Here is a 24919-nt window from a genome sequence, read left to right as displayed (position 1 = left end):
CCTCTGGTTAGAGAAGAGCTGTAGAAATGCCGACCATTTACCGTTACCCTCGAGAGCGTTCATTCTGTGTGTTTTAGTCTGAATAATGTTGACCATAATAACAACAGATAAGTGTTTACTTTAAGTGACTCCAGATCTGTCGGTCCCCTCCCTCACAATGCTTCAGTAAAACAACTGAAACTGTGGCTTGTGTTCCCAGGACGACCAGCCCCGGGCGCCGCCCCTGGCGGGCAGCGTCCGCAGCGCGGGCAGCGTCCGCAGCGCGGGCAGCGTCCGCAGCGCGGGCAGCGTGGACTCCCAGACGGGGAGGAGGAGGGACACGGGCCGCACCCTGGCTGCCAACTTCACCGCCAACAACAGGTGGGCGGCGTCGCTGGCACACGCACGCACGCACACACACACACAGACGCACGCACACACACACACACACACGCACACACAGACGCAAGCACACACGAACAAAGACGCAAGCACGCACACACACACACAAGCACACACGGATGCAAGAACGCACACACACAGACGCAAGCACGCACGCACAGACATAGACATAGACATACACACGGACACACGGACAAACGGACACACACACACACACACACACACACACACACACACACACACACACACACACACACACACACACACACACACACACACACACACACAGTATATATCAGGATACAGCAGTGTTGTTGGGCCAGTCCCTTAGTGAGATACTCATGGCCCAGCTGCATTCTGGGGCTTTTCTTCCCCCTCCGTCTCATGTTTCCTACCTGCTGATGGAGACAGCCGATACTGTGGCTGCAGGGCTCCGGCCGTTCCACTGTGACATCGCTCAGTACCAGACTATCTGCTGAGGGGGAGGGTCCCTGTGTGGGCTGCAGTTTGGCCATGACGACTGTAGAAATGTTGTTTGTAGATGGGAACTGTGTCTCTGCCACGCTGGCCCGTTCGAGAAGAGCGGGATTGGTTTAAATAATTTACGGTGTATGTATTTATATTAGTTAATTTTTAATGACATTTTTGTAAATATTTGACTTCAATTATACATTTTTTAATGTTCCATTTCAATTCGATTTGTGAAATGTGTTATTCAACCCACCCATTCCGTGTGGAGATGTGTGCGTGTTGAAGGGATCCATTGTGTTTCCAGGAGTAACAAAGGCGCGGTGGGCAACTCCGTCACCACCATCCTGCACAACAACTACTCTGAGAAGCCCCTCACCCCAAAGAGCTCCAATCAGAGGCCCACCTTCAAGTAAGACCCGCCCCTCCTCCACCATTATTATCTCAATCAATGTAACATAACAGAACATAATATATGCCAACAGCATGGAGGCAATTGACTCTTAATAGCCCAGAGATTATCCCAAAGTGCCCCCGTCTGACCAGCTGGGACCCTGCCCCCCCCCCCCCCCCCCCCCAGTAACCTGCTCAAGGCCACGGGGAACGACGAGGCGTCTCTGGAGCACGGCTCCGTCACCAAGTCCCAGAAGAACTTCGCCTCGGCCGCGTCCCCCGGCGCCAGCCCCCGCCCCCCCCCCAGCGCCGCCTCGCCCACGGGGGGGGGCGCCCCCCGGGGCAGCCCCGCCCCCGCCCGGAGGACGGAGGTCACGGAGCAGGAGGCGGAGAGGTCAGAGTTCACTGGAGCTGATTACTAACTACTGCTGCTAACTACTAACTACTGCGGCTAACTACTGTGGCTAACTACTGCTGCTAACTACTGAGGCTAAATACTGCTGCTAACTACTGCTGCTAACTACTAACTACTGCTGCTAACTACTGCTGCTAACTACTGCTGCTAACTACTGCGGCTAACTACTGCGGCTAACAACTAGTGCTAACTACTGCTGCTAACTAATAACTACTTCTGCTAACTGATGCTAACTACTGTTACTAACTACAGCTGCTAACTACTGCTGCTTACTGATAGCTACTGCTGTTAACTACTGCTGCTATCTACTTACATTAACTCCCTAACTACTGCGGCCAACTACTGCTACTAACTACCGCTGCTAACTACCGCTGCTAACTACCGCTGCTAACTACTGCTGCTAGCTACTAACTACTGCTGCTGACTACTGCTGCTGACTACTAACTACCGCTGCTAACTACTGCTGCTAACTACTAACTACTACTGCTGACTACTGCTATTAACTACCGCTGCAAACTACTGCTACTGCTGCTATCTACCGCTACTAACTGCTGTCTACTGCTACTACTACTATTAACTACTAGTGCTGTCTACTATTACTAACTACTAACTACTGCAAATATCCCCTCCACTTTAAATACAGGCTTCCAAATGTTATATTGGTTGCATAGAATGTTAAAGTGTGTGTGTGTGTGTGTGTGTGTGTGTGTGTGTGTGTGTGTGTGTGTGTGTGTGTGTGTGTGTGTGTGTGTGTGTGTGTGTGTGTGTGTGTGTGTGTGTGTGTGTGTGTGTGTGTGTGTGTGTGTGTGTGTGCAGGTTCATCCAGCAGGTGAACCAGGCGGCGGTCACCATTCAGCGCTGGTACCGGCACCACGCCGCGCGGGGTCGCAGGGGCCAGGCCGCCCTCAGGAGGCTGCTGGCCGCCGGGAAGGAGGTACGCCCCCTGCTGGTCCTCCTCTCGTCTTCACCTGCTGCTGTGTTCCAATATCCACGCTATCCCTACTCACTGTACTAGGTTTGAGTACGTAGGGTGTGTTCCAATATCCACGCTATCCCTACTCACTGTACTGGGTTTGAGTACGTAGGGCGTGTTCCAATATCCACGCTATCCCTACTCACTGTACTGGGTTTGAGTACGTAGGGTGTGTTCCAATATCCACGCTATCCCTACTCACTGTACTGGGTTTGAGTACGTAGGGCGTGTTCCAATATCCACGCTATCCCTACTCACTGTACTAGGTTTGAGTACGTAGGGTGTGTTCCAATATCCACGCTATCCCTACTCACTGTACTAGGTTTGAGTACGTAGGGCGTGTTCCAATATCCACGCTATCCGTAATCACTGTACTATGTTGTTGTACGTAGGGCGTTCCAATTAATATCGGGGCGAAAAGAAGTGTACTGAAAGGACCCGGATGGTTTACTCCAAACGGTCAAACCTCGCAGTGTGGATCGATTTACTCTGTTCGTGCTCAACGGCAGCCATCTTAGCTAAGTAGCGGAAGAGGCAGAGCCAACGTCAGCGCATTTTCCATGTTTTCTGCGCATTAATGGAGTCATTTTCGTACTTTTTAAAGCAGCTACTAAGTGTAAAGAGTTCACCGTTCAAAGGGATGTTTATTGCGGGGGAGAAGCCGCGGCAGCAGTTGCTATCGAAATTTCCGGTTGTTCAACCTGTGTCAGTGTTGTCAGTGTTGTTCCAGTGATTTAGAACAACACTGACATCTGAAAATTAGCACAATTAATGAGTGCTGATAGTGTACTACCTTTAAGTGTACTCATGGAAGTATGGATATTGAAACACAGCACCCCCCTCCCCTCACCCCTCTTACGCACTTGCTGTATGTGTACAGGGAATGGGTTAACCTAGTGATGGTTAGTGCTTGGCACTGGGTTCTATGTACATCCTTACTGTACCGACAGCCATATTGTTGTTCCTCTTTCTTTTGATAAATGTACTTATTGTAAGTGGCTCTGGATAAAAGCGTCTGCTAAACGCCCTGAAGGTAAACCTCCTCCTCCTCCTGTCTGCTCGACATGCCTCTGTGCTCCTCCTCCTCCTCCTCCTCCTCTCTCCCTCTCCTTCTCCTCCTCATGGCTCTGTCCTCCTGCTCCATCTCCTCCTCTTCCTCCTACTCCTGTTCCATCTCCTCATGGCTCTCTCCTCCTCCTCCTGCTCCATCTCCTCCTCCTCCTCATGGCTCTCTCCTCCTCCTCCTGCTCCATCTCCTCCTCCTCCTCCTCCTCCTCATGGCTCTGTCCTCCTCCTCCTCCTCCTCCTCATGGCTCTGTCCTCCTCCTCCTCCTCATGGCTCTGTCCTCCTCCTCCTCCTCATGGCTCTGTCCTCCTCCTCCTCCTCATGGCTCTGTCCTCCTCCTCCTCCTCATGGCTCTGTCCTCCTCCTCCTCCTCATGGCTCTGTCCTCCTCCTCCTCCTCTTCCTCATGGCTCTGTCCTCCTCCTCCTCCTCAGCGAGCGGAGCAGGAGCGAAGCCCGGAGGCCCAGCAGCAGCAGAGGAGGAGGAGGGAGGAGGAGAGGAGGCGCGTCCGTGAGGAGAAGGCCCGCCTGGCCCGCCTCTCCGCCATACAGGTAGAGACTGAGGGAGGGGCGTCGCCATACAGGTAGAGAGTGAGGGAGGGGCGTTGCCATACAGGTAGAGACTGAGGGGAGGGGCGTCGCCATACAGGTAGAGACTGAGGGGAGGGGCGTCGCCATACAGGTAGAGACTGAGGGGAGGGGCGTCGCCATACAGGTAGAGAGTGAGGGAGGGGCGTCGCCATACAGGTAGAGACTGAGGGGCGTCGCCATACAGGTAGAGACTGAGGGGAGGGGCGTCGCCATACAGGTAGAGAGTGAGGGAGGGGCGTCGCCATACAGGTAGAGACTGAGGGGCGTCGCCATACAGGTAGAGACTGAGGGGAGGGGCGTCGCCATACAGGTAGAGACTGAGGGGAGGGGCGTCGCCATACAGGTAGAGAGTGAGGGAGGGGCGTCGCCATACAGGTAGAGACTGAGGGGCGTCGCCATACAGGTAGAGACTGAGGGGAGGGGCGTCGCCATACAGGTAGAGACTGAGGGGAGGGGCGTCGCCATACAGGTAGAGAGGGAGGGAGGGGCGTCGCCATACAGGTAGAGACTGAGGGGCGTCGCCATACAGGTAGAGAGTGAGGGAGGGGCGTCGCCATACAGGTAGAGACTGAGGGGAGGGGCGTCGCCATACAGGTAGAGACTGAGGGGAGGGGCGTCGCCATACAGGTAGAGACTGAGGGGAGGGGCGTCGCCATACAGGTAGAGAGTGAGGGAGGGGCGTCGCCATACAGGTAGAGACTGAGGGGCGTCGCCATACAGGTAGAGACTGAGGGGAGGGGCGTCGCCATACAGGTAGAGACTGAGGGGAGGGGCGTCGCCATACAGGTAGAGACTGAGGGGAGGGGCGTCGCCATACAGGTAGAGACTGAGGGGAGGGGCGTCGCCATACAGGTAGAGACTGAGGGGAGGGGCGTCGCCATACAGGTAGAGACTGAGGGGAGGGGCGTCGCCATACAGGTAGAGACTGAGGGGAGGGGCGTCGCCATACAGGTAGAGACTGAGGGGAGTGGCGTCGCCATACAGGTAGAGACTGAGGGGAGGGGCGTCGCCATACAGGTAGAGACTGAGGGGAGGGGCGTCGCCATACAGGTAGAGACTGAGGGGAGGGGCGTCGCCATACAGGTAGAGACTGAGGGGAGGGGCGTCGCCATACAGGTAGAGACTGAGGGGAGGGGCCCCCCCTGGTGGTGTGACCGAGCGGTGCGCTGTCTCCCCCTGGTGGTGTGACCGAGCGGTGCGCTGTCTCCCCCTGGTGGTGTGACCGAGCGGTGCGCTGTCTCCCCCTGGTGGTGTGGCCAGGAGCTGCAGCAGAAGCGGGCCCAGCAGGCGGCCGACGCCCAGGCGTCCCTGGACCAGGACCTGGAGGGGCTCCGGGGGGGCGGCCGAGGGGGCCGCAAGCAGCCCGCCCAGACCCTCCTCGCCAACAACAGCCCCGCCCCCACGGCCCAGAAGGACCGTCCCTCGCCCACGGACCTGAAGGCCAGGCCCACAGGTCAGTGGGGGGGTGGTGTTGTGCGTCGGTCGTCACGGTAACATCGGTCTGTGGGGGGGGGGGGGGGGGGGGGGGTTGCGTCGGTCACCACGGTAACATCAGTCCTTAACGGGAACGCCTGTCCTTTCAGACTCCATCTGCAACGCGGTGGACGACATCTGTGAGGTCACCAGCTTCAGGGCCGCCTCCCCGGCGCCATCCAATCGCAGGGGCTCCCAGTGTTCCCAGGTAACCAATGGGAGACCTCGCATCCAAACCGTTGCTAATTGTATCACATTTCTTCAAATGTACGATTAAATTGTTTTGCTCTTAGACGTTACTAACTGATGTTGCATTCCAGATGTTCCATTCCCGGCGGCCCGGCACCGTGCAGTGATTCCCCGGCCCTCTTGAGTAAAAGCGTCTGTGTGTGTCGCTCTTGTGCTTCCAGGACATCCTGCAGCGGTCTGTGAGCGTGGAGGACCAGCGGCTGGCCCCGCCCTCCTGCCACGCCCAGTCAAGCCACGCCCAGTCGAGCCACGCCCAGTCCAAGACCACCCTGAACGACCTGCTGGACACCCTGAAGTTGCTGGAGGAGGAGCCGGAGAAGCTGTCGGAGCCCGGGAAGGGCTTCTCTCGGGACAAGTACGCCTGGATCGACGAGGTAGGCTCCTTCCCCCGCATCGACGAGGTAGGCTCCTCCCCCCCGGCCAGAAACAGGGAGGTAGGCTCCTCCCTCCGGCCCAAACAGGGAGGTAGGCTCCTCCCTCCGGCCCAAACAGGGAGGTAGGCTCCTCCCTCGGCCAAAACAGGGAGGTAGGCTCCTCCCCTCGGCCAAAACAGGGAGGTAGGCTCCTCCCCTCGGGCCAAAACAGGGAGGTAGGCTCCTCCTCTCGGGCCAAAACAGGGAGGTAGGCTCCTCCCCTCAGGCCAAACAGGGAGGTAGGCTCCTCCCCTCGGGCCAAACAGGGAGGCGGGCTCCTCCCCTCGGGCCAAACAGGGAGGCGGGCTCCTCCCCTCGGCCAAAACAGGGAGGTAGGCTCCTCCCCTCTGCCAAAACAGGGAGGTAGGCTCCTCCCCTCGGCCAAAACAGGGAGGTAGGCTCCTCCCCTCGGCCAAAACAGGGAGGTAGGCTCCTCCCCTCGGCCAAAACAGGGAGGTAGGCTCCTCCCCTCGGCCAAAACAGGGAGGTAGGCTCCTCCCCTCGGCCAAAACAGGGAGGTAGGCTCCTCCCCTCGGCCAAAACAGGGTGCCCTTCCTTGGTCGATTCCTGCTTTGATATAAAATGTAACTTTTTATCATCATTTAAGGGTGAGCTATATAAAGAATAGGGCATCTTATAGAGCCTCCTATTGGAAGATCCAGTAGTAGTAATGATACTTCACTACTGTTACCACTCCCTCACCCTCACCCCCGTCTCCCCCCTACAGGACGGGGACTCCACCTCGCTGACCACGGACAACCTGGAGCGCCACGGCCAGATGACCCACAATGCAGCGCTGCCGGGCGGCGGCGCCCTGCTGTCGGAGGCCAAGCTGCAGACCATCATGAGCTTCCTGGACGAGATGGAGCAGTCCGAGCAGGAGAGGCCGCGCTCCGGGACCTCTGGGTCCCACCGGGAGGTGAGGGAGGGGGGAGGGGGGAGGGGGGGAGGGGCCGCGCTCCGGGACCTCTGGGTCCCACCGGGAGGTGAGGGGGGAGGGAGGGGGGAGGGGGGGAGGGGCCGCGCTCCGGGACCTCTGGGTCCCACCGGGAGGTGAGGGGGGGAGGGGGGGAGGGAGGGAGGAGCCGCCGCGCTCCGGGACCTCTGGGTCCCACCGGGGGGAGGAGGGGGGGGAGGAGGAGAGGGAGGGGGGGGAGGAGGAGAGGATGAGGATGCAACCTAGTCCAGTGTTTGAGTCGTGTGTTCTTATTTATGTTTTCCCTTTGAGATAAAATCTCTTCTGCCAGAGAGCCCTGAAAATAATTACAAAACAAGACAATAACAGAGACACGTCAATCAAAAAATGCACAAATTCTGACACATTGACAGAGGACACACCCATCGCCGACGGCAACAGCTGCTGATCTGAACGCTCAGTGAGGGTTCTGTTTGGATAAAGCACACTAAAGGCCCGCCCTCCTGTTGATGTTGTTGTGTCAGATGGGCGTCTCGGAGGAGGAGCTGGTGGGCCTAGAGCACGTATCCGCCACCGCTGCTGAGGTCACGACCTCCGTGATGAGGCTGAAGTTGGACCTCGCCGAGAAGAGACGGACCGTCAACATGCTGCAGGCGGCGCTGGTGAGGGCCACACGCTCGCACTGACACATGCACACGCACACACACTGACACACGCACACACACTGACACATGCACACGCACACAAACTGACGCATGCACACACACTAAAGCTGCTTGCACACCGTCGCGCGGCAACCGCCCTGATAACGCCTCGCTGCCGGTGGGGCAGCGCGGCGGTGTGAAGGGCCAGGCGTCTTCAAAAGCGGCTGCTGCTGCCGCCGAAAGTTTTTCAACACGGGGAAAGCTGAGCGGTGGGGCAAAATCTGTGCGCGTTCACGTGGGCGGCAACCGCTCCCTGGTCTACAGCCGCTTTTGTAACCGCCTTCCCTCTGCCGCCCTTCCCTCATTGAAATGAACGGAGGCGGCGAGTTGCCGCGCGGCGGTGTGAAAGCAGCTTGACACACACACGACCCTGGTATCCACAACCACTCGGCATAACCCAGTAGCCAATCAGAGCACAGGGGAAAGGTGTCAGACGTGTGTATTTAATTATAAATGTTTAATATATTTTAATTACTACGAAACAATATATAATGTATGATAATTTATACAACGGGGGATCTAAATCCAGCGATCTGATTGGTTCCTAACTGTAACATAACAATTATACCATGCTAATGCTAGCGGGTTCAAAGCTAGTGACGTCTCAGGCCAGCGGAGTGCTGGTATTAAATAGCGTCCCCGACCTGCGCTTCCCCTCAGGCCCAGCAGAGGGAGCTGACGGTGCGCCACGTCAAGGAGACGGAGAAGGAGCTCAACAGAAACTTCCAGCTGCAGCGGGAACAGTACGAGGCGGCCATTCAGAGACACCTGGCGTTCATTGATCAGGTAACACGCGCGGCCCACACATGTGTGTATATTAATATATATATATTAAACAAAGAAAAATATATATATATTAAAGAAAAATATATATAGAGATTTTTAATTATTTATTTATATGTTTATCACACACCACTTATTGTAGCTTAACTGTTTTGAGTGAAGTGAAGAGGTGTGTAACCACGAGGACACTGGTCTGATAACGACTGCAGGGTTTCCCGCAGAAAATGTGTTAGTTAAGTTGGTCGGGGGCTAGGCCGTGAGAACGGGGGGTGCTTAACATCATTGTCAAATAACAACTGAAACAAGAACAGTTAAAGAATTTGTGCAATTTCAACTTTACAAATATTCAAAACCCCACTATTTTTTATATATATTTATCACACACACATTAATTGTGGCCTAACTGTTTACAAACGTGAGTGAAGAGTTGTGTTTCAATCCTTTTGCATAATGTATAGAACATATATCGGTAAATGTGTAGTAAGATCTGTATAGCGTACAGCTACAGTGTTTTCAAGTCTTTATTTGGCCGTCATATCACGCCTGAACCTTTTTGTGCCGTTCCACATACTGTTCCACATAACCTTAAAATATAACTTTGGCAATCATGCTTTGAGCCTACGTCGTTTTTCACAGAAGGCAACTGCATTATTTGTCTGGACACGTCACATACGACACGTAGAGTTAACAAATATTCGCCGATGGCAAAGTGAATAGTGATCTAGTGACACTATTCATCTATTCTTCACATCCCGAGTTTGAGATCTCAATCTCGGGATATTGCCCAATATCCTGAGATAGCAAACCAATGAAATCGCGCCATCTTAGGAGGTTCTCGTTGGGCATGCTAAAACCAGTTAGGTTGGGTGTCAATCTTGAGTATCATAATATTTTTATAAGGGCGTAGTTAAGGCTAAGCCTTTATCATATCTTTATAAAGGTGTATTTAAGGCTAAGCCTTGTCTTGTTGTGCTTGCTGTGAGCTGATCCGATCACGCTGTGAGGGAGCCTGTTCTTCCTGTTCTGCGTTCTGGGGCCTGACAATGCGTTTCCCCCGCAGCTGATTGACGATAAGAAGGCCCTGGGCGAGCGGTGCGAGGCCCTGGTGGCCGAGCTGCAGCAGGTGGACCACAAGTACACCAAGAAGATCTCCCAGATGGAGGAGCAGCACCAGCTGGTGAGCGCTCTGCACCAGCGCTCTGCACCAGCGCTCTGCACCAGCGCTCTGCACCAGCGCTCTGCACCAGCGCTCTGCACCGCTATACACAACGCACGAGTCGCGCTGAAGTCACGTTGACCCCGAGAGTCCAGCCAACGCCCCCTAGCCCAGCCTCCAGCGGGGGGGGTCTGATCCTCGCTCAGGAGGGCTCGGCCCACCGTTCATACAGACCTCTAGAGTCATTGATTACTTGAGGGATTAGCAGAAGTAGTAGAAGGGGTAGAAGCTGGATAATGTACAGCAGGCCCGTCACTACCTCGATGAACACGTGATGGCTGTGTCCCCCGTTCCACTGCATGCAGCCTAAGGCCACTGACACTGGGCCTCACGCCCTCCAGCGGGGGGCCCAGTGGTCATGGAGACACTGGTCAGACCCGGCCAGACCCAGCAGCTAGACCATGGTATGGATAAGGGCCATAAGAGTGCGTTCCACCGTTAAGACGCGTGCCGTGCTCCCGGTTCCACCTCTGTTGTGCGCTCGTGTGTGTCTGCAGCTTACGTGAGTGTATTTGTTCACCCGAAGGCGCTGCTATGGTCTAACTGTCTTTTCCATGTCTCTTTATTCTTTTTGCTCTCCCCTTTCTCTTTTTCTCTTGTTCTCTTCTTACTTTATCCGTCCCTCTGTCTGTCTGTCTGTCTGTCTGTCTGTCTGTCTGTCTGTCTGTCTGTCTGTCTGTCTGTCTGTCTGTCTGTCTGTCTGTCTGTCTGTCTGTCTGTCTGTCTGTTTGTCTGTCTCTCTGTCCTTCTGTCCGTCTGTCCTTCTGTCTGTCCTTCCGTCTGTCTGTCTGTCTCTGTCTGTCTGTCTCTGTCTGTCTGTCCCCTGGGTGCGGGTGTGTGGATTTCTTTCTGGCTTTAGGTGTGGCAAATTCTGGGTCCCTTGTGTGAGGTAATATTTCCTTTTCCCCGAAATCAACATGTGCATATCCCCCAAGTCTCCGCCCTCATCAGCACCACCCTGTAACCTCCGTCACCACGCTGCCACCCCCCGCACCCCCCCCCCCCCCCCACACACACACTGCTCTACTCTGTTTTTTTAATGCTGATGGGATTATCAGGTGACGGCTTTAAGAAATCAATAGTGGAGGACCGCACCCAAACAGCGTGTGTGTTCATGGGAGCTTCAGTTGTGTTAATTTAAGGCTTTGAGGCTTTAATTGGGGACAGGGAGGGAACAGGTCTCTGGTACCGGCTGGCCCCCGGTCCGACCTGCTCGTGGGCCTTTGTCCTAGAGCGTGTTGGGATGTGTTGGTGTGGGTGTCCTATGGTTACCGCGGTATCACTGGTGTTACCGCGGTATCACTGGTGTTACCGCGGTATCACTGGTGTTACCGCGGTATCACTGGTGTTACCGCGGTATCACTGGTGTTACCGCGGTATCACTGGTGTTACCGCGGTATCACTGGTGTTACCGCGGTATCACTGGTGTTACCGCGGTATCACTGGTGTTCCCGCGGTATCACTGGTGTTACCGCGGTATCACTGGTGTTACCGCGGTATCACTGGTGTTACCGCGGTATCACTGGTGTTACCGCGGTATCACTGGTGTTACCGCGGTATCACTGGTGTTACCGCGGTATCACTGGTGTTACCGCGGTATCACTGGTGTTACCGCGGTATCACTGGTGTTACCGCTGTTGAGGCCAACACCGATTACTCGCTGTTGCACACCGGCAACACAGAGTTATTTTTTTGTGTCCTATTCTGTGTTGTTGACTGCTCTGTTTGAGTTGACTGGATGAGGAGGTTATAGTAGGGCATGTATACAGTAGTGCATGTATACAGTAGTGCATGTATACAGTAGTGCATGTATACAGTAGTGCATGTATATAGTAGTGCATGTATACAGTAGTGCATGTATACAGTAGTGCATGTATATAGTAGTGCATGTATACAGTAGTGCATGTATACAGTAGTGCATGTATACAGTAGTGCATGTATACAGTAGTGCATGTATACAGTAGTGCATGTATACAGTAGTGCATGTATATAGTAGTGCATGTATACAGTAGTGCATGTATACAGTAGTGCATGTATACAGTAGTGCATGTATACAGTAGTGCATGTATACAGTAGTGCATGTTTACAGTAGTGCATGTTTAATGTGTGGGTTTGGTCCCTCCTGTCGGGACGTCTTCCCACCTCTTCCTGCGCTCTGTGTTGTGTGTTCACGGGAGGACGTGTCCTCCTAAACTTCGTTCAGTTAAATCTGAAACGAATGCCTGTCTGTGTGTGTGTGTGCCTGTCCTGTTCACGTCCTGTTGGACGGTGTGTGTGTGTGTGTGTGTGTGTGTGTGTGCCTGTCCCGTTCACGTCCTTTTGGACGGTGTGTGTGTGTGTGCCTGTCCCGTTCACGTCCTTTTGGACGGTGTGTGTGTGTGTGCCTGTCCCGTTCACGTCCTGTTGGACGGTGTGTGTGTGTGTGTGTGTGTGTGCCTGTGTGTGTGCCTGTCCCGTTCACATCCTGTTGAACGGTGTGTGTGTGTACCCGAGCTGGGGTTGGACAGTGACCGCGGTACCTTCTGGTCCGCCTAGTCCAGGTAAACCAATCAAAGGGATACGGCGGCCCGGTGCCTGATGGGAGACCACTGGGGGGCCCTTCCTCCCCCCCTCTGTGTGGTGCTGCTCCTCTCTTCACCTCCCGCTGCTCTCCCTGTGCCTCCTCTGTGCTGCTCCTCTCTTCACCTCCCGCTGCTCTCCCTGTGCCTCCTCTGTGCTGTTCCTCTCTTCACCTCCCGCTGCTCTCCCTGTGCCTCCTCTGTGCTGCTCCGTGCTTCACCTCCCGCTGCTCTCCCTGTGCCTCCTCTGTGCTGCTCCTCTCTTCACCTCCCGCTGCTCTCCCTGTGCCTCCTCTGTGCTGCTCCGTGCTTCACCTCCCGCTGCTCTCCCTGTGCCTCCTCTGTGCTGCTCCGTGCTTCGTGAAGCTGATGCGTCGTCGCAGTGCGGTGTCTGTGAAGCCTCCGGCGTTAGCCGCAGGGCCAGGGGGTGGACTGCACATCCACTGCAACACCCCGCACCAACATGGCGGCTATTAATGCCATGGCGATGTGAGGAATGACCTGACATCGCCATGGCATCACAAACGGCCACTGTGTACTTCACATGCAGTCACTGTGAAAGTTGGAACCAACTTGGACCGTATCGCTGTTTGACGAGCAACTCCAGACACGTAGCCTCCGCAGCCTCCCCTGTAGTAGTGGTAGAATGAGCCGGTAAATGGTGATTTATCACCGTGGTCACAGCGGACCTCCTCCTCACCCCCCCCTCCTCCCCGCTGCCCCCCCCCCCCCTCCAGGAGATCAAGAAGCTGAAGGAGCTGATGAGCGCCACGGAGAAGGTGCGTCGGGAGAAGTGGATCGACGAGAAGACCAAGAAGATCAAAGAGATCACCGTCAAAGGTCTGTGGAGGGCTCGTTGTCCACTATCACGTTTACACTCTGGGCGCTTTTATCCAAAGAGACTTACAACCTGTCCAATTGCCAGAAGAAAGTGGAACAACAATATATCTCTGTGGGAACAGTAAGGATGTTCATAGAAACAAGGGCCAAGCACTAACAATTGTTAGGTTAACCCATTAACCTGAGTGTGTGTCTGTGTGTCCGTGTGTGCGTGTGTGTGTGTCTTTCTCCGTTTGCGTGTCTGTGTCTGTCTCCGGGTCCCTGTTCGTGTGCGTGTCCGTGCGTGTCCGTGTGTCCGCCCTCCCAGGCCTGGAGCCGGAGATCCAGAAGCTGATCTCCAAACACAAGCAGGAGCTGCAGCGGCTGCGGCTGGCCCACGACGGGGAGCTGCAGACGTCGGACGAGCGTGCGGCCCAGCGCTACGTCCGACAGGGCGAGGAGCTGCGGCAGCAGCTGGAGAGGGACAAGGACGAGCAGTGTCAGCGGGAGAAGGAGACGGCCAAGCAGAGGTATGGGTGGGGGGGGCACCCGCGCACACAGAACCCCTGACATTTACACACACAAGAGGAACAACAATATATCACTGTGGGTACAGTAAGGATGCTCAATGAACCAAGTGCCAAGCACTAAGGCCCGATCCCATTTCTACCCCTTACCCCTTCCCCTCACCCCTCCCCCTTACCCCTTCCCCTCACCCCTCCCCCTTACCCCTCCCCCTTGTTGTGAAGGGGTAAGGGGTAGAAATGGGATTGGGCCTACCAATCAGGTTAACCCACTCCCCGTATACAACACAGACAGCCAGGGTGAGATGATACCCGATGCTAAGTACTATTTTGTGTGCCAGGGCATGCAACATACAATAAGTGCGTACATTAAGTGCCAATTGCCCTTACAGGCAAAGGTACATTTTAGATTCTGTTTGCACCACCATCAGAACAGGGAAGTCACAGCGCTTCCATTTCGAGATAAGTGTTAAAGTGTGAAAGGATTTTCCCAAGCACATTTGGTCACTGATACTCAGTTAAGACCATCATTTAAAGACAACAGGCTCCTAAAGATAACGCTAACTCTAACCCAGTGTATCCGCTAAAAAAAATTGGTGCCGGTCATGTGACCTGGAAGGTTTCATTTGAACGTTTTTTCTTTTTACTTCTTTCGATATTTGGCAGCTGTGAAGCCTGCCGCTGCTGAGTTAAAGTCAAATGTATCGAGAGTGTCTCTGCTGCTTGCAATGCGCATAAGCCTCGTGGCACTTCCTTCCCCAAGGCGGCTTCGCTGAGCAGTCTTTATTAGAGCTTAGATCGGGCCCAGAAAATCAAGCCCGACCCGGCTGAAGGATAGTGGTGGGAAATATCGGCGGGCCGGGTCGGGTCAATCAAAACCCTCATTGTTTTACATGAATTGGCTAAACAAATTACCACTGTAGCATATTTAAACAATTATTTCCCTTGTTCATTCTGACCGGAGACATTTAGAATTTTCGGTCCTCCTCATTTTTTTCCGGTCAATGACCGGTAATTACCGGACAACGGAAACTCTGCTCTAACCCTTATTCCACCATTTAGTTTTTGTCTCTGTTTATTGTCTGTCGGCGTGCGGCCCACATATGCAATGTACTGTGAAGTGAAGAAAAATTTCCCCTTGGGGACAATAAAATCTAAAGTCTAAAGTCTAAAGTCATGACTGTTCTCAGAGTGCGTGTTATGATGGCTTGTTTTGAATGCGTTAATGCTGAAACAAGAGGCTCATTCAACACCTGTCTGCAGCCTCGATGGGGGGGGGGGGTGCGGTTAACGGTACACCACCATGAGGACAATGGATGTCTTTGTGTTGTTGTATTCCTTCGGTTCACGTCTATTGAAAAGCAACAGGCAGCTGATGCAATCTTCCAGGTCATCACTTGCTATCGCCTCCCTCTTCCTCTGTCCTAGTTCAGCTTCAAGTGAATCGGGGACGTTCCGCTTTGGTGTTGCCAGTCAGCAACCAACCTTCATAAATGATAATCAGCTGTGTGTGTGTGTGTGTGTGTGTGTGTGTGTGTGTGTGTGTGTGTGTGTGTGTGTGTGTGTGTGTGTGTGTGTGTGTGTGTGTGTGTGTGTGTGTGTGTGTGTGTGTGTGTGTGTGTGTGTGTGTGTCAGGTATGAGCAGCAGCTCCAGGAGGAAGAGATGTCCTTGCAGCAGCAGAGGAGGCGTCTCTACAAGGAGGTGTCCGAGGAGAAGGAGAGGCTGGGCCAGCTGGCCGCTCGGTAGGGCCCCAGCGTCCTCATCGCCACGGGTTCACCTCATTACCCGTGCTACACACACCACCACACCTCACACAGAGAGCAGGACAGTCTTGTTATCAGAGGGCCTGGCTGTCGTCTGAGAGGTTCTGGGGTCTTAAACCTAACCTCTGGTCATTGAGCAACATTCAGGGCCCCTTCGTCCTTATCACTGACACGTATCTCTGACACCTCAGGCGGAGCTGCTGGGGGAGGAGGGCCTGTTGGAGAGCCCCACGCTGTGCAAACACAGAGCTCTGGTTGTTGGGCGGGTCCTTGGCTTCATGCTGCTCTGGTCACCCGGGAAACGTGCCAATAAAACGTCAATCATTTCTCCCTTAAGGTAGAGAACAACCTGCCCTGGCTTGGTTGTTACTGCGATGTCTGCAGAGTGAACACCGTTCTTCCCCTTGGATCAATACCTATTGGCCCACATGTTATGATACCAGCTGTCTTTCTGCTGCGTTAAACACCTGCATTTTGCCCCCTGGGGATCAAAGAAGTGCTATTTGCAGTGACGATTGTCGAGGCTCTAGCTCTACGGTGGACCCGCTGCCTCAGCGCGGGGCAGGGCACGCCTGGAGGGCAGCTGGCGTGGTAAACAACGCTGACACACTTGGCTTTGGGCTATGAGACCGTAGAGCAGGGCTATTCAACCTCCTTAACAAGTGGGCCGAAAAGGAAAACCACTGGGGGTTCATGGGCCACACAGAGTAAAACTACGTGAATGAATCGCTACAAATAAATCGTACTTAAAGTAGTGTTAACTTAATATATATAGTACTACTACATGGAATAAACTTGTCAGACGCATTCCTTCCTTCTTCACTTTTAATCGTATCATTACAAAAGATTTCGTTCTCACATATTTTGGACACGTATTTAGAATTCAACAATGTTGTTTGAATCATCAAAAACAGAACTACTGTACATATGAGACATTTTGAGCCAGTGAGTCAGTGAGAAGGATTGCACTGCCTTGTTTGCCTAGTTTGGCTCATCCTGAGACACTCATGCAGCTACTCATAGGTAGCTGCATTCTAACGTCGGGGTCGGTGTCAGCCTGGGGGTTCTAACGTCGGGGTCAGTGTCAGCCTGGGGGTTCTAACGTCGGGGTCAGTGTCAGCCTGGGGGTTCTAACGTCGGGGTCAGTGTCAGCCTGGGGGTTCTAACGTCGGGGTCAGTGTCAGCCTGGGGGTTCTAACGTCGGGGTCAGTGTCAGCCTGGGGGTTCTAACGTCGGGGTCAGTGTCAGCCTGGGGGTTCTAACGTCGGGGTCAGTGTCAGCCTGGGGGTTCTAACGTCGGGGTCGGTGTCAGCCTGGGGGTTCTAACGTCAGGGTCGGTGTCAGCCTGGGGGTTCTAACGTCGGGGTCAGTGTCAGCCTGGGGGTTCTAACGTCAGGGTCGGTCTGCAGGCAGCGGGCGGAGCTGGAGGATCTGCGGCGGACGCTGGAGGACAACAGCTCCCTGGCGTGCCACGCCCTCCGGGAGGAGCTGGAGAGGAGCCGGGAGGAGCAGGAGAGGAGGCACCAGGTACGGGGGCAGGACCGGCGCTCTGTGGGGCTCCAGGGGGTCCCGGCCCGGCGCTCTGTGGGGCTCCAGGGGGTCCCGGCCCGGCGCTCTGTGGGGCTCCAGGGGGTCCCGGCCCGGCGCTCTGTGGGGCTCCAGGGGGTCAATAGGTCGTAGTCGGTACAGTGAGGTTGTTCATAGAACCAAGAGCCAAGCACTACACTAAACTAGGATACAGTACATTACACTATGATACGGTATGATGCATAACAGCGCAGTACAGTAAAGTGCCCTACAGTACGATCCAGGACAGTGCACTACTATACAGTACAGTACAGTAATCTACACTACAAGTCAAGGTTTTCCTCGTCCCAAACACACATGATGATGGGGAGATCTCGCGGTCGCTGGCTGAGTTAGGGTCGTATCATTTGAGGGTCAACCAGGCCTGGGGAGGGAGGGTCAACCAGGCCTGGGGAGGGTCAACCAGGCCTGGGGCAGGTCAACCAGGCCTGGGGAGGGTCAACCAGGCCTGGGGAGGGTCAACCAGGCCTGGGGAGGGTCAACCAGGCCTGGGGAGGGTCAACCAGGCCTGGGCAGGGAGGGTCAACCAGGCCTGGGCAGGGAGGGTCAACCAGGCCTGGGGAGGGAGGGTCAACCAGGCCTGGGGAGGGAGGGTCAACCAGGCCTGGGGAGGGAGGGTCAACCAGGCCTGGGGAGGGAGGGTCAACCAGGCCTGGGGAGGGAGGGTCAACCAGGCCTGGGGAGGGAGGGTCAACCAGGCCTGGGGAGGGAGGGTCAACCAGGCCTGGGGAGGGAGGGTCAACCAGGCCTGGGGAGGGAGGGTCAACCAGGCCTGGGGAGGGAGGGTCAACCAGGCGTGGGGAGGGAGGGTCAACCAGGCGTGGGGAGGGAGGGTCAACCAGGCCTGGGGAGGGCTGTGGCCCGGCCCCTCGGCCCCCCCTCCAGCGGTGTTCAGCCCTGGGTGGGTGATGATTAACGGGTTACTGTTTGTTTGGCCCCAGGTGGAGATGAAGTCTTTGAAGGAACGGATGGAGATCGAAAAGCAGACTTGGGAGGAGAACTACATGAAGAAAGAGGTGTGTGTGTGTGTGTGTGTGTGTGTGTGTGTGTGTGTGTGTGTGTGTGTGTGTGTGTGTGTGTGTGTGTGTGTGTGTGTGTGTGTGTGTGTGTGTGTGTGTGTGTGTGTGTGTGTGTGTGTGTGTGTGTGTGTGTCCTGCCCCCTGGTTTCTTGGGGACCCCTATGCTGATCCTTTTTACTCCATATCTCCTCCCTGTCTGGCTGAGGCCATGGGGGCTGCTCGGAGCACACACAGAGACGCACACACACAGAGACACACACACACTGGCTGAACTCGGGTTCCGACCTCCACAATAGGCCCTGTGTGGTGCTGGAGGTGTCACTCGTCGCTCCCGTCGAGAGCGACGAGTGACACCAGAGAGTCACTTCCTCCGACGGAGAGAGGCGAGCGGGCTTCCTGTTGTGTGTGTTTGACCCCGTGTGTCTGTGTGTGTGTATTTTACCCTTTATTTGTGTGTGTATATGTTTGACCCTGTGTGCGTGTGTGTGTCACACACACACGCACACACACACGAGCAGGCTTCCTGTTGTGTGTGTGTGTGTGTGTGTGTGTGTGTGTGCGCCAGGGATGGAAATTAACTTTTTGGCCCATTCAACACCACTGTCACTGTGGCTGGTGGGCAAAAAAGTTAAACTCACACACAGTGAACCAATCACAGAACGGGGAGAGACGGCAAGACGATGACGTCTATGAGACACACCCATCGTCTTCTTCCGAATTGCGTGTGTCTCACGCCGAATGCGTGAGACTTGAGAGCTGTTAGTGACCGGTATATTATCCCGGATGGTGACAGTCGTAGTTCAGCAAGAGAGGCGTAGCAGAAGAAGGGGGCCGGATGTTGACAGTGATGGTTGTGGAACTGTGCAGCACCGTGTGACGAATGTATTGAATATGCAAATTTGATCTGACCTGACTGGAAAGTATTACCGACACAGTCTAGATAGAACTTTATCAATCCCCTGTAGGAGAAATTTGTTAATAAAACATAAGAAAAACATAAGGAATCTCCCACTTCCGGCTTCCATGAAAGAGAACCAAACTAATTCACACAATAGCGTTCATGTAAATCTAGCATTAAAGGTTCATTTAAGGAAGTTCTCTCCAGTCACGCTGAAGGTAGTTCCCTAGTAGTAGCGCTTTAATTTATAGTGTCAGAGAATTCTGAGAAATCTGAATGCTGACTAAATTCTCAGAATTCTGATTCTGTGTGTGTGTGTGTGTGTGTGTGTGTGTGTGTGTGTGTGTGTGTGTGTGTGTGTGTGTGTGTGTGTGTGTGTGTGTGTGTGTGTGTGTGTGTGTGTGTGTGTGTGTGTGTGTGTGTGTGTGTGTGTGTGTGTGTGTGTGACCCTGTGTGTGACCCTGTGTGTGTGTGACCCTGTGTGTGACGCTGTGTGTGTGTGTGACCCTGTGTGTGTGTGTGTGACCCTGTGTGTGACCCTGTGTGTGACCGTGTGTGTGTGTGACCCTGTGTGTGTGTGTGTGTGTGTGTGTGTGACCCTGTGTGTGTGTGTGTGTGTGTGTGTGTGTGACCCTGTGTGTGACCCTGTGTGTGACCGTGTGTGTGTGTGTGTGTGTGTGACCCTGTGTGTGACCCTGTGTGTGTGTGACCCTGTGTGTGTGTGTGTGTGTGTGTGTGTGACCCTGTGTGTGACGCTGTGTGTGTGTGTGACCCTGTGTGTGACGCTGTGTGTGTGTGTGACCCTGTGTGTGACCCTGTGTGTGACCGTGTGTGTGTGTGACCCTGTGTGTGTGTGTGTGTGTGTGTGTGTGTGTGACCTTGTGTGTGACCCTGTGTGTGTGTGTGTGTGTGTGTGTGTGACCCTGTGTGTGACCCTGTGTGTGACCGTGTGTGTGTGTGTGTGTGTGTGACCCTGTGTGTGTGTGACCCTGTGTGTGTGTGTGTGTGTGTGTGTGTGTGTGTGTGTGTGTGTGTGTGTGTGTGTGTGACCCTGTGTGTGTGTGTGTGTGTGTGTGTGTGACCCTGTGTGTGTGTGTGGTGTGTGACCCTGTGTGTGTGACCCTGTGTGTGTGACCCTGTGTGTGTGACCCTGTGTGTGTGTGTGTGTGTGACCCTGTGTGTGTGTGTGACCCTGTGTGTGACCCTGTGTGTGTGTGTGTGTGTGACCCTGTGTGTGTGTGTGTGTGTGTGTGTGTGTGTGTGTGTGACCCTGTGTGTGTGTGTGTGTGTGTGACCCTGTGTGTGTGTGTGTGTGACCCTGTGTGTGACCCTGTGTGTGTGTGACCCTGTGTGTGTGACCCTGTGTGTGTGTGTGTGTGTGTGTGTGTGTGTGTGTGTGACCCTGTGTGTGTGTGTGTGACCCTGTGTGTGACCCTGTGTGTGTGTGTGTGACCCTGTGTGTGTGTGTGTGACCCTGTGTGTGTGTGTGTGTGTGTGTGACCCTGTGTGTGTGTGTGTGTGTGTGTGTGTGACCCTGTGTGTGACCCTGTGTGTGTGTGACCCTGTGTGTGTGTGTGTGTGTGTGTGACCCTGTGTGTGTGTGTGTGTGACCCTGTGTGTGTGTGTGTGTGTGTGTGTGACCCTGTGTGTGTCTGTGTGTGTCCCTAGGAGGCGTGGCTGCTGGGCCGGGAGCGGGAGCTGAAGGAGGAGGTGAGGCGCGGCCGCGACCAGGAGATAGAGCTCGCCATCAGGAGGCTGGAGGAGGAGGGCAGCGGCGCCCGGGGCGAGAGCGAGAGGGCCGCCGAGAACAGGTGAGAGGGAGGGAGGAGGGGGGGGGAGGGAGGAGGAGGGAGGAGGAGGGCAGCGGCGCCCGGGGCGAGAGCGAGAGGGCCGCCGAGAACAGGTGAGAGGGAGGGGGGAGGGCAGCGGCGCCCGGGGCGAGAGCGAGAGGGCCGCCGAGAACAGGTGAGAGGGAGGGGGGGGAGGGAGGAGGGAGGAGGAGGGAGGAGGAGGGCAGCGGCGCCCGGGGCGAGAGCGAGAGGGCCGCCGAGAACAGGTGAGAGGGAGGGGAGAGGGGGGGGGAGGGAGGAGGAGGGAGGAGGAGGGCAGCGGCGCCCGGGGCGAGAGCGAGAGGGCCGCCGAGAACAGGTGAGAGGGAGGGGGGGGGAGGGAGGAGGGAGGAGGGAGGAGGAGGGCAGCGGCACCCGGGGCGAGAGCGAGAGGGCCGCCGAGAACAGGTGAGAGGGAGGGGGGAGTGGGGGGAGGGAGGAGGAGGGCAGCGGCGCCCGGGGCGAGAGCGAGAGGGCCGCCGAGAACAGGTGAGAGGGAGGGGGAGAGGGGGGAGGGAGGAGGAGGAGTGTTGGGGAACGGTTTATTGTAGAGGTTCAGGTACACCCCCTGAGTGTTGTTGATGCATGGTTTGACCTGGGGTGATTCATTAACCAACGCACCCCAGGGGGGCCGCCTCACGGAGCCCCAGAGACAGGCAGTCTGCCTCAGGCCAGGGGAGGCTGCCTCAACCAGCCATCGCCAACACACCCACATTTGTATTGTTTTATCCATTGTGACCCTATTGTTGGCCGAGCGCTGATAAGCAGCCCTGGACTTTAGTTATCCTGTGGCTTTGTGTGCTGAGTGCTGATAGGCTGACAGTCCTCTGCTGGTGTTATCCTCCAGCTGTGTGCACACCAAAAGCAAATTCAAAGTCAACATAACTCGCACAAGTTGGCATCACAATTCATAAAACAATCGAATAAAACACAAGACAGGTGGGATACGAGGGGGCTGGCGCTTACAGAGATTAGGGTCCGGTTGTCCGACGGATGAATGTGTGGGGGGGTTCCAAAGCCTGGGAGCAGTGCAGCTGCCATCCTCGCACCCATGCTGCCGGTCTCTTCCACACACATTGAGGATACGCATAAGACCATAAAGTTTTGAACTGTGTTTAAATATTTGCACTTGGTAAACAGCTAAACACAAGGCCAGAACGTCACATTTAGGAAAGTATGGTCCACCTCTTAAGTTTCGCAATATTTACCATCAGGGGACAAATACTTGTGAAAAAACCAGAGGGGGGTGATGTTTTGAAAGGTTTTTTATCTCTAGAATAGATCAGACACAGAGGTATTCTATTGTCTCAGGAACGCTGACAGTGGGCGGTCCGTTTTGGATTATATCGTTCTATCGCACTGAAGACTGTTACCTTTACTTAGTTAAAAATTCTTATATTTCAGGTCTATTGGTGGAGTAGCATTGATCACTTAGGGGGATCAAAGTGATCCCATCGGGATAGAAATAATTGAGCGGAGGCAGGGATATGGAGACCAGAAAAGGGGACATCCCACGCAACCCCTCCGGCAAATCGCATGTCACTTACCACCCTCCGGCAAAGTCCGCCTTCTGACATTTCTGGTGTCTTCAACGTTGCTTGTGTCTTTCTTCCTCCTCGTCCTCGTTCTCCCCCTCCTCCCCCTCCCCCTCCTCGTTCTCCTCCTCCTCCTCCTCCCCCTCCCCCTCCTCCTCCTCCTCCTCCTCTTCCTCCTCTCCTCCTCCTCGTCCACCTCCCCCTCGCCCTCCTCCTCCCCCTCCTCGTCCTCGTTCTCCCCCTCCTCCCCCTCCCCCTCCTCGTTCTCCTCCTCCTCCTCCTCTTCCTCCTCTCCTCCTCCTCGTCCACCTCCCCCTCGCCCTCCTCCTCGTCCTCCTCCTCCCCCTCGTCCTCGTCCTCCTCCCCCTCCCCCTCCCCCAGGGTGAAGCGGGTGCGGGAGCAGTACGAGGTGGAGCTGCGGGAGCTGGAGCAGTCTGAGCGGGCGGCGGTGGAGAAGCAGCAGCAGCTCAGGAGGCTTCAGACGGAGACGGAGGCGGAGCTCCAGCGGCTGCAGGCCCGTCTGCAGCAGAGGGACCAGGAGATGGAGGACGTGGTGCAGGTGGGCTCCTCAGGCAGCACGGCACGCCCCTCTCGTTCAGCTCGTATAGATCTAGATATGCATAGATCTATACATATATAGATCTATATATGTATAGATCTATATATGTATAGATCTATATATAGATCTAGATCTATATATAGATCTAGATCTATATCTAGATCTATACATATATAGATCTATACATATATAGATCTATATATGTATAGATCTATGTATAGATCTATGTATAGATCTATGTATAGATCTAGATCTATGTATAGATCTAGATCTATGTATAGATCTAGATCTATGTATAGATGTAGATATGTATAGATCTAGATCTATATAGATCTAGATATGTATAGATCTATATATAGATCTAGATCTATATATAGATCTAGATCTATGCATGTATAGATCTAGATCTATGCATGTATAGATCTAGAACTATATATATAGATCTAGAACTATATCTATATATAGATATAGATCTAGATCTATATATAGATATAGATCTACAGTATATATGTATAGATCTAGATCTATATAAGAACCTGTAACAAAGCCAGACCCCCAGTGCTGAGTGAGGTTCTGCCTGACCCGATCAATGATCAATGATCCATGGACCGATCGGACAGAGCCGGGACAAGCTGTCGGCGGAGCGGCGAGGCCTGGCCGAGGTCATCCGGACGGAGTTCGCAGAGCGGCTGGTGGCCACGGAGGAGGAGAACCGCCGCATGAAGGTGGAGGTGGCGGAGGCGCGCGCCCGGCTGCGGCTGGAGGTGGAGCGCGTCAGCAGGGAGAAGGAGGCGGAGCTGGCCGAGGTCCACCAGAGGTGGGGGGGGGTGGGGGGGGCGGGGGCACATCCCTCTTTTAGATGTTGTTCTTCTTTTACCTTTTTTTTTTAACAAAGCTGAGTTATCTTAGTTATCTCGCTTACCCCAAAATGAGATGTTTTTATTCTCTTTTGTTTTGTTTTGAACCTTAGCCTAACCTTAACCTTCAGCCCTTTGAGATCTTTGGATGAAAAGGGCACTATAAATACAATGTATTATTATTATTATTAGCAGCCGCTGCATGCTACACGGGGCAGGTGGAACGGTCAGCTCTTCTGTAACGGTTGGTTCAATGACAATGAATCGTTCATTCATGGAATCAAGATGACTGCTTATTGAACTTTGGTCAGCCCTCCTCCAGTTTCTGCTCTCTGGCTTTGTTGAGACGACACAGTGTAACCTAACGATTCATTTAGCTTTATTAGCATTTCTGTGTTGTGTGTTATATAAAAAAAAAACTGTTTGTGATATTGGTGAGATGGGGGGGGGGGGGGGGGGTTATACCATCTTGGTGGTGGCGTATTCTGTGAATATTTATAATAAATAATATTTGTATTAATTTATTTTCTATATTGCACCAATCGGGCTCATGCGATTAAGTTTCCCTTCCAGAGAGACACCTGTTTGTGCTGCCCTCTGCTTATGAGTCAGTGTCTCAGTTGGTTTCCGTTTCGACACGTGTATTAGCATGCACGTGTATTAACGCGTATGCTAATTCATACTTTGTGTTCGCCTCTGTTATTCCAGAGTGAAGTCGGCCATCTTGAAGAAAGAAGAGACTGTGAGTAGCCTTCGGAAGCAGCATGAGGTGAGCTCTCTCTCTCCCTCTCCCTCTGTCTCGCTCTCTCTTTTTCTGTCTGTCTCTGTTAGAGATGCACCGAAATGAAAATTTGTGGCCGAAACTGAAACCGAAAAATAATTAATCGCTTGGCCGAATACCGAAACCGAAAATGACGGTTCCGTTTAAAGT

At 54.2% G+C, this 24919-nt stretch overlaps 1 protein-coding gene across 4 annotated transcripts in view; it reads left to right on the top strand.

Moving 5' to 3' along the window:
- cep131 (centrosomal protein 131) overlaps nt 1-24919 on the top strand; it is a 34838-nt gene that overhangs the window by 5850 nt on the left and 4069 nt on the right. For 3 of the 4 annotated variants that reach the window (XM_060037717.1, XM_060037716.1, XM_060037714.1), the window contains 22 exons: nt 200-360; nt 1157-1261; nt 1430-1636; nt 2474-2591; nt 4130-4246; nt 5546-5738; nt 5869-5966; nt 6169-6381; nt 7148-7339; nt 7861-7998; nt 8701-8826; nt 9884-10000; nt 10899-10928; nt 13335-13437; nt 13745-13946; nt 15576-15683; nt 17114-17231; nt 18233-18307; nt 20877-21019; nt 22954-23131; nt 23752-23948; nt 24697-24757. In XM_060037717.1, coding sequence (XP_059893700.1) covers nt 200-360; nt 1157-1261; nt 1430-1636; nt 2474-2591; nt 4130-4246; nt 5546-5738; nt 5869-5966; nt 6169-6381; nt 7148-7339; nt 7861-7998; nt 8701-8826; nt 9884-10000; nt 10899-10928; nt 13335-13437; nt 13745-13946; nt 15576-15683; nt 17114-17231; nt 18233-18307; nt 20877-21019; nt 22954-23131; nt 23752-23948; nt 24697-24757 — 3000 coding nt within the window. The remainder of the gene's footprint in view (nt 1-199; nt 361-1156; nt 1262-1429; nt 1637-2473; nt 2592-4129; nt 4247-5545; nt 5739-5868; nt 5967-6168; nt 6382-7147; nt 7340-7860; nt 7999-8700; nt 8827-9883; nt 10001-10898; nt 10929-13334; nt 13438-13744; nt 13947-15575; nt 15684-17113; nt 17232-18232; nt 18308-20876; nt 21020-22953; nt 23132-23751; nt 23949-24696; nt 24758-24919) is intronic. The other variant, XM_060037715.1, reaches the window with a different exon arrangement.

This window comes from Gadus macrocephalus, chromosome 18 (genome assembly GCF_031168955.1).
Source record: "Gadus macrocephalus chromosome 18, ASM3116895v1".
NCBI lineage: Eukaryota > Metazoa > Chordata > Actinopteri > Gadiformes > Gadidae > Gadus > Gadus macrocephalus.
This window is presented reverse-complemented; position numbering and strand designations above follow the sequence as displayed.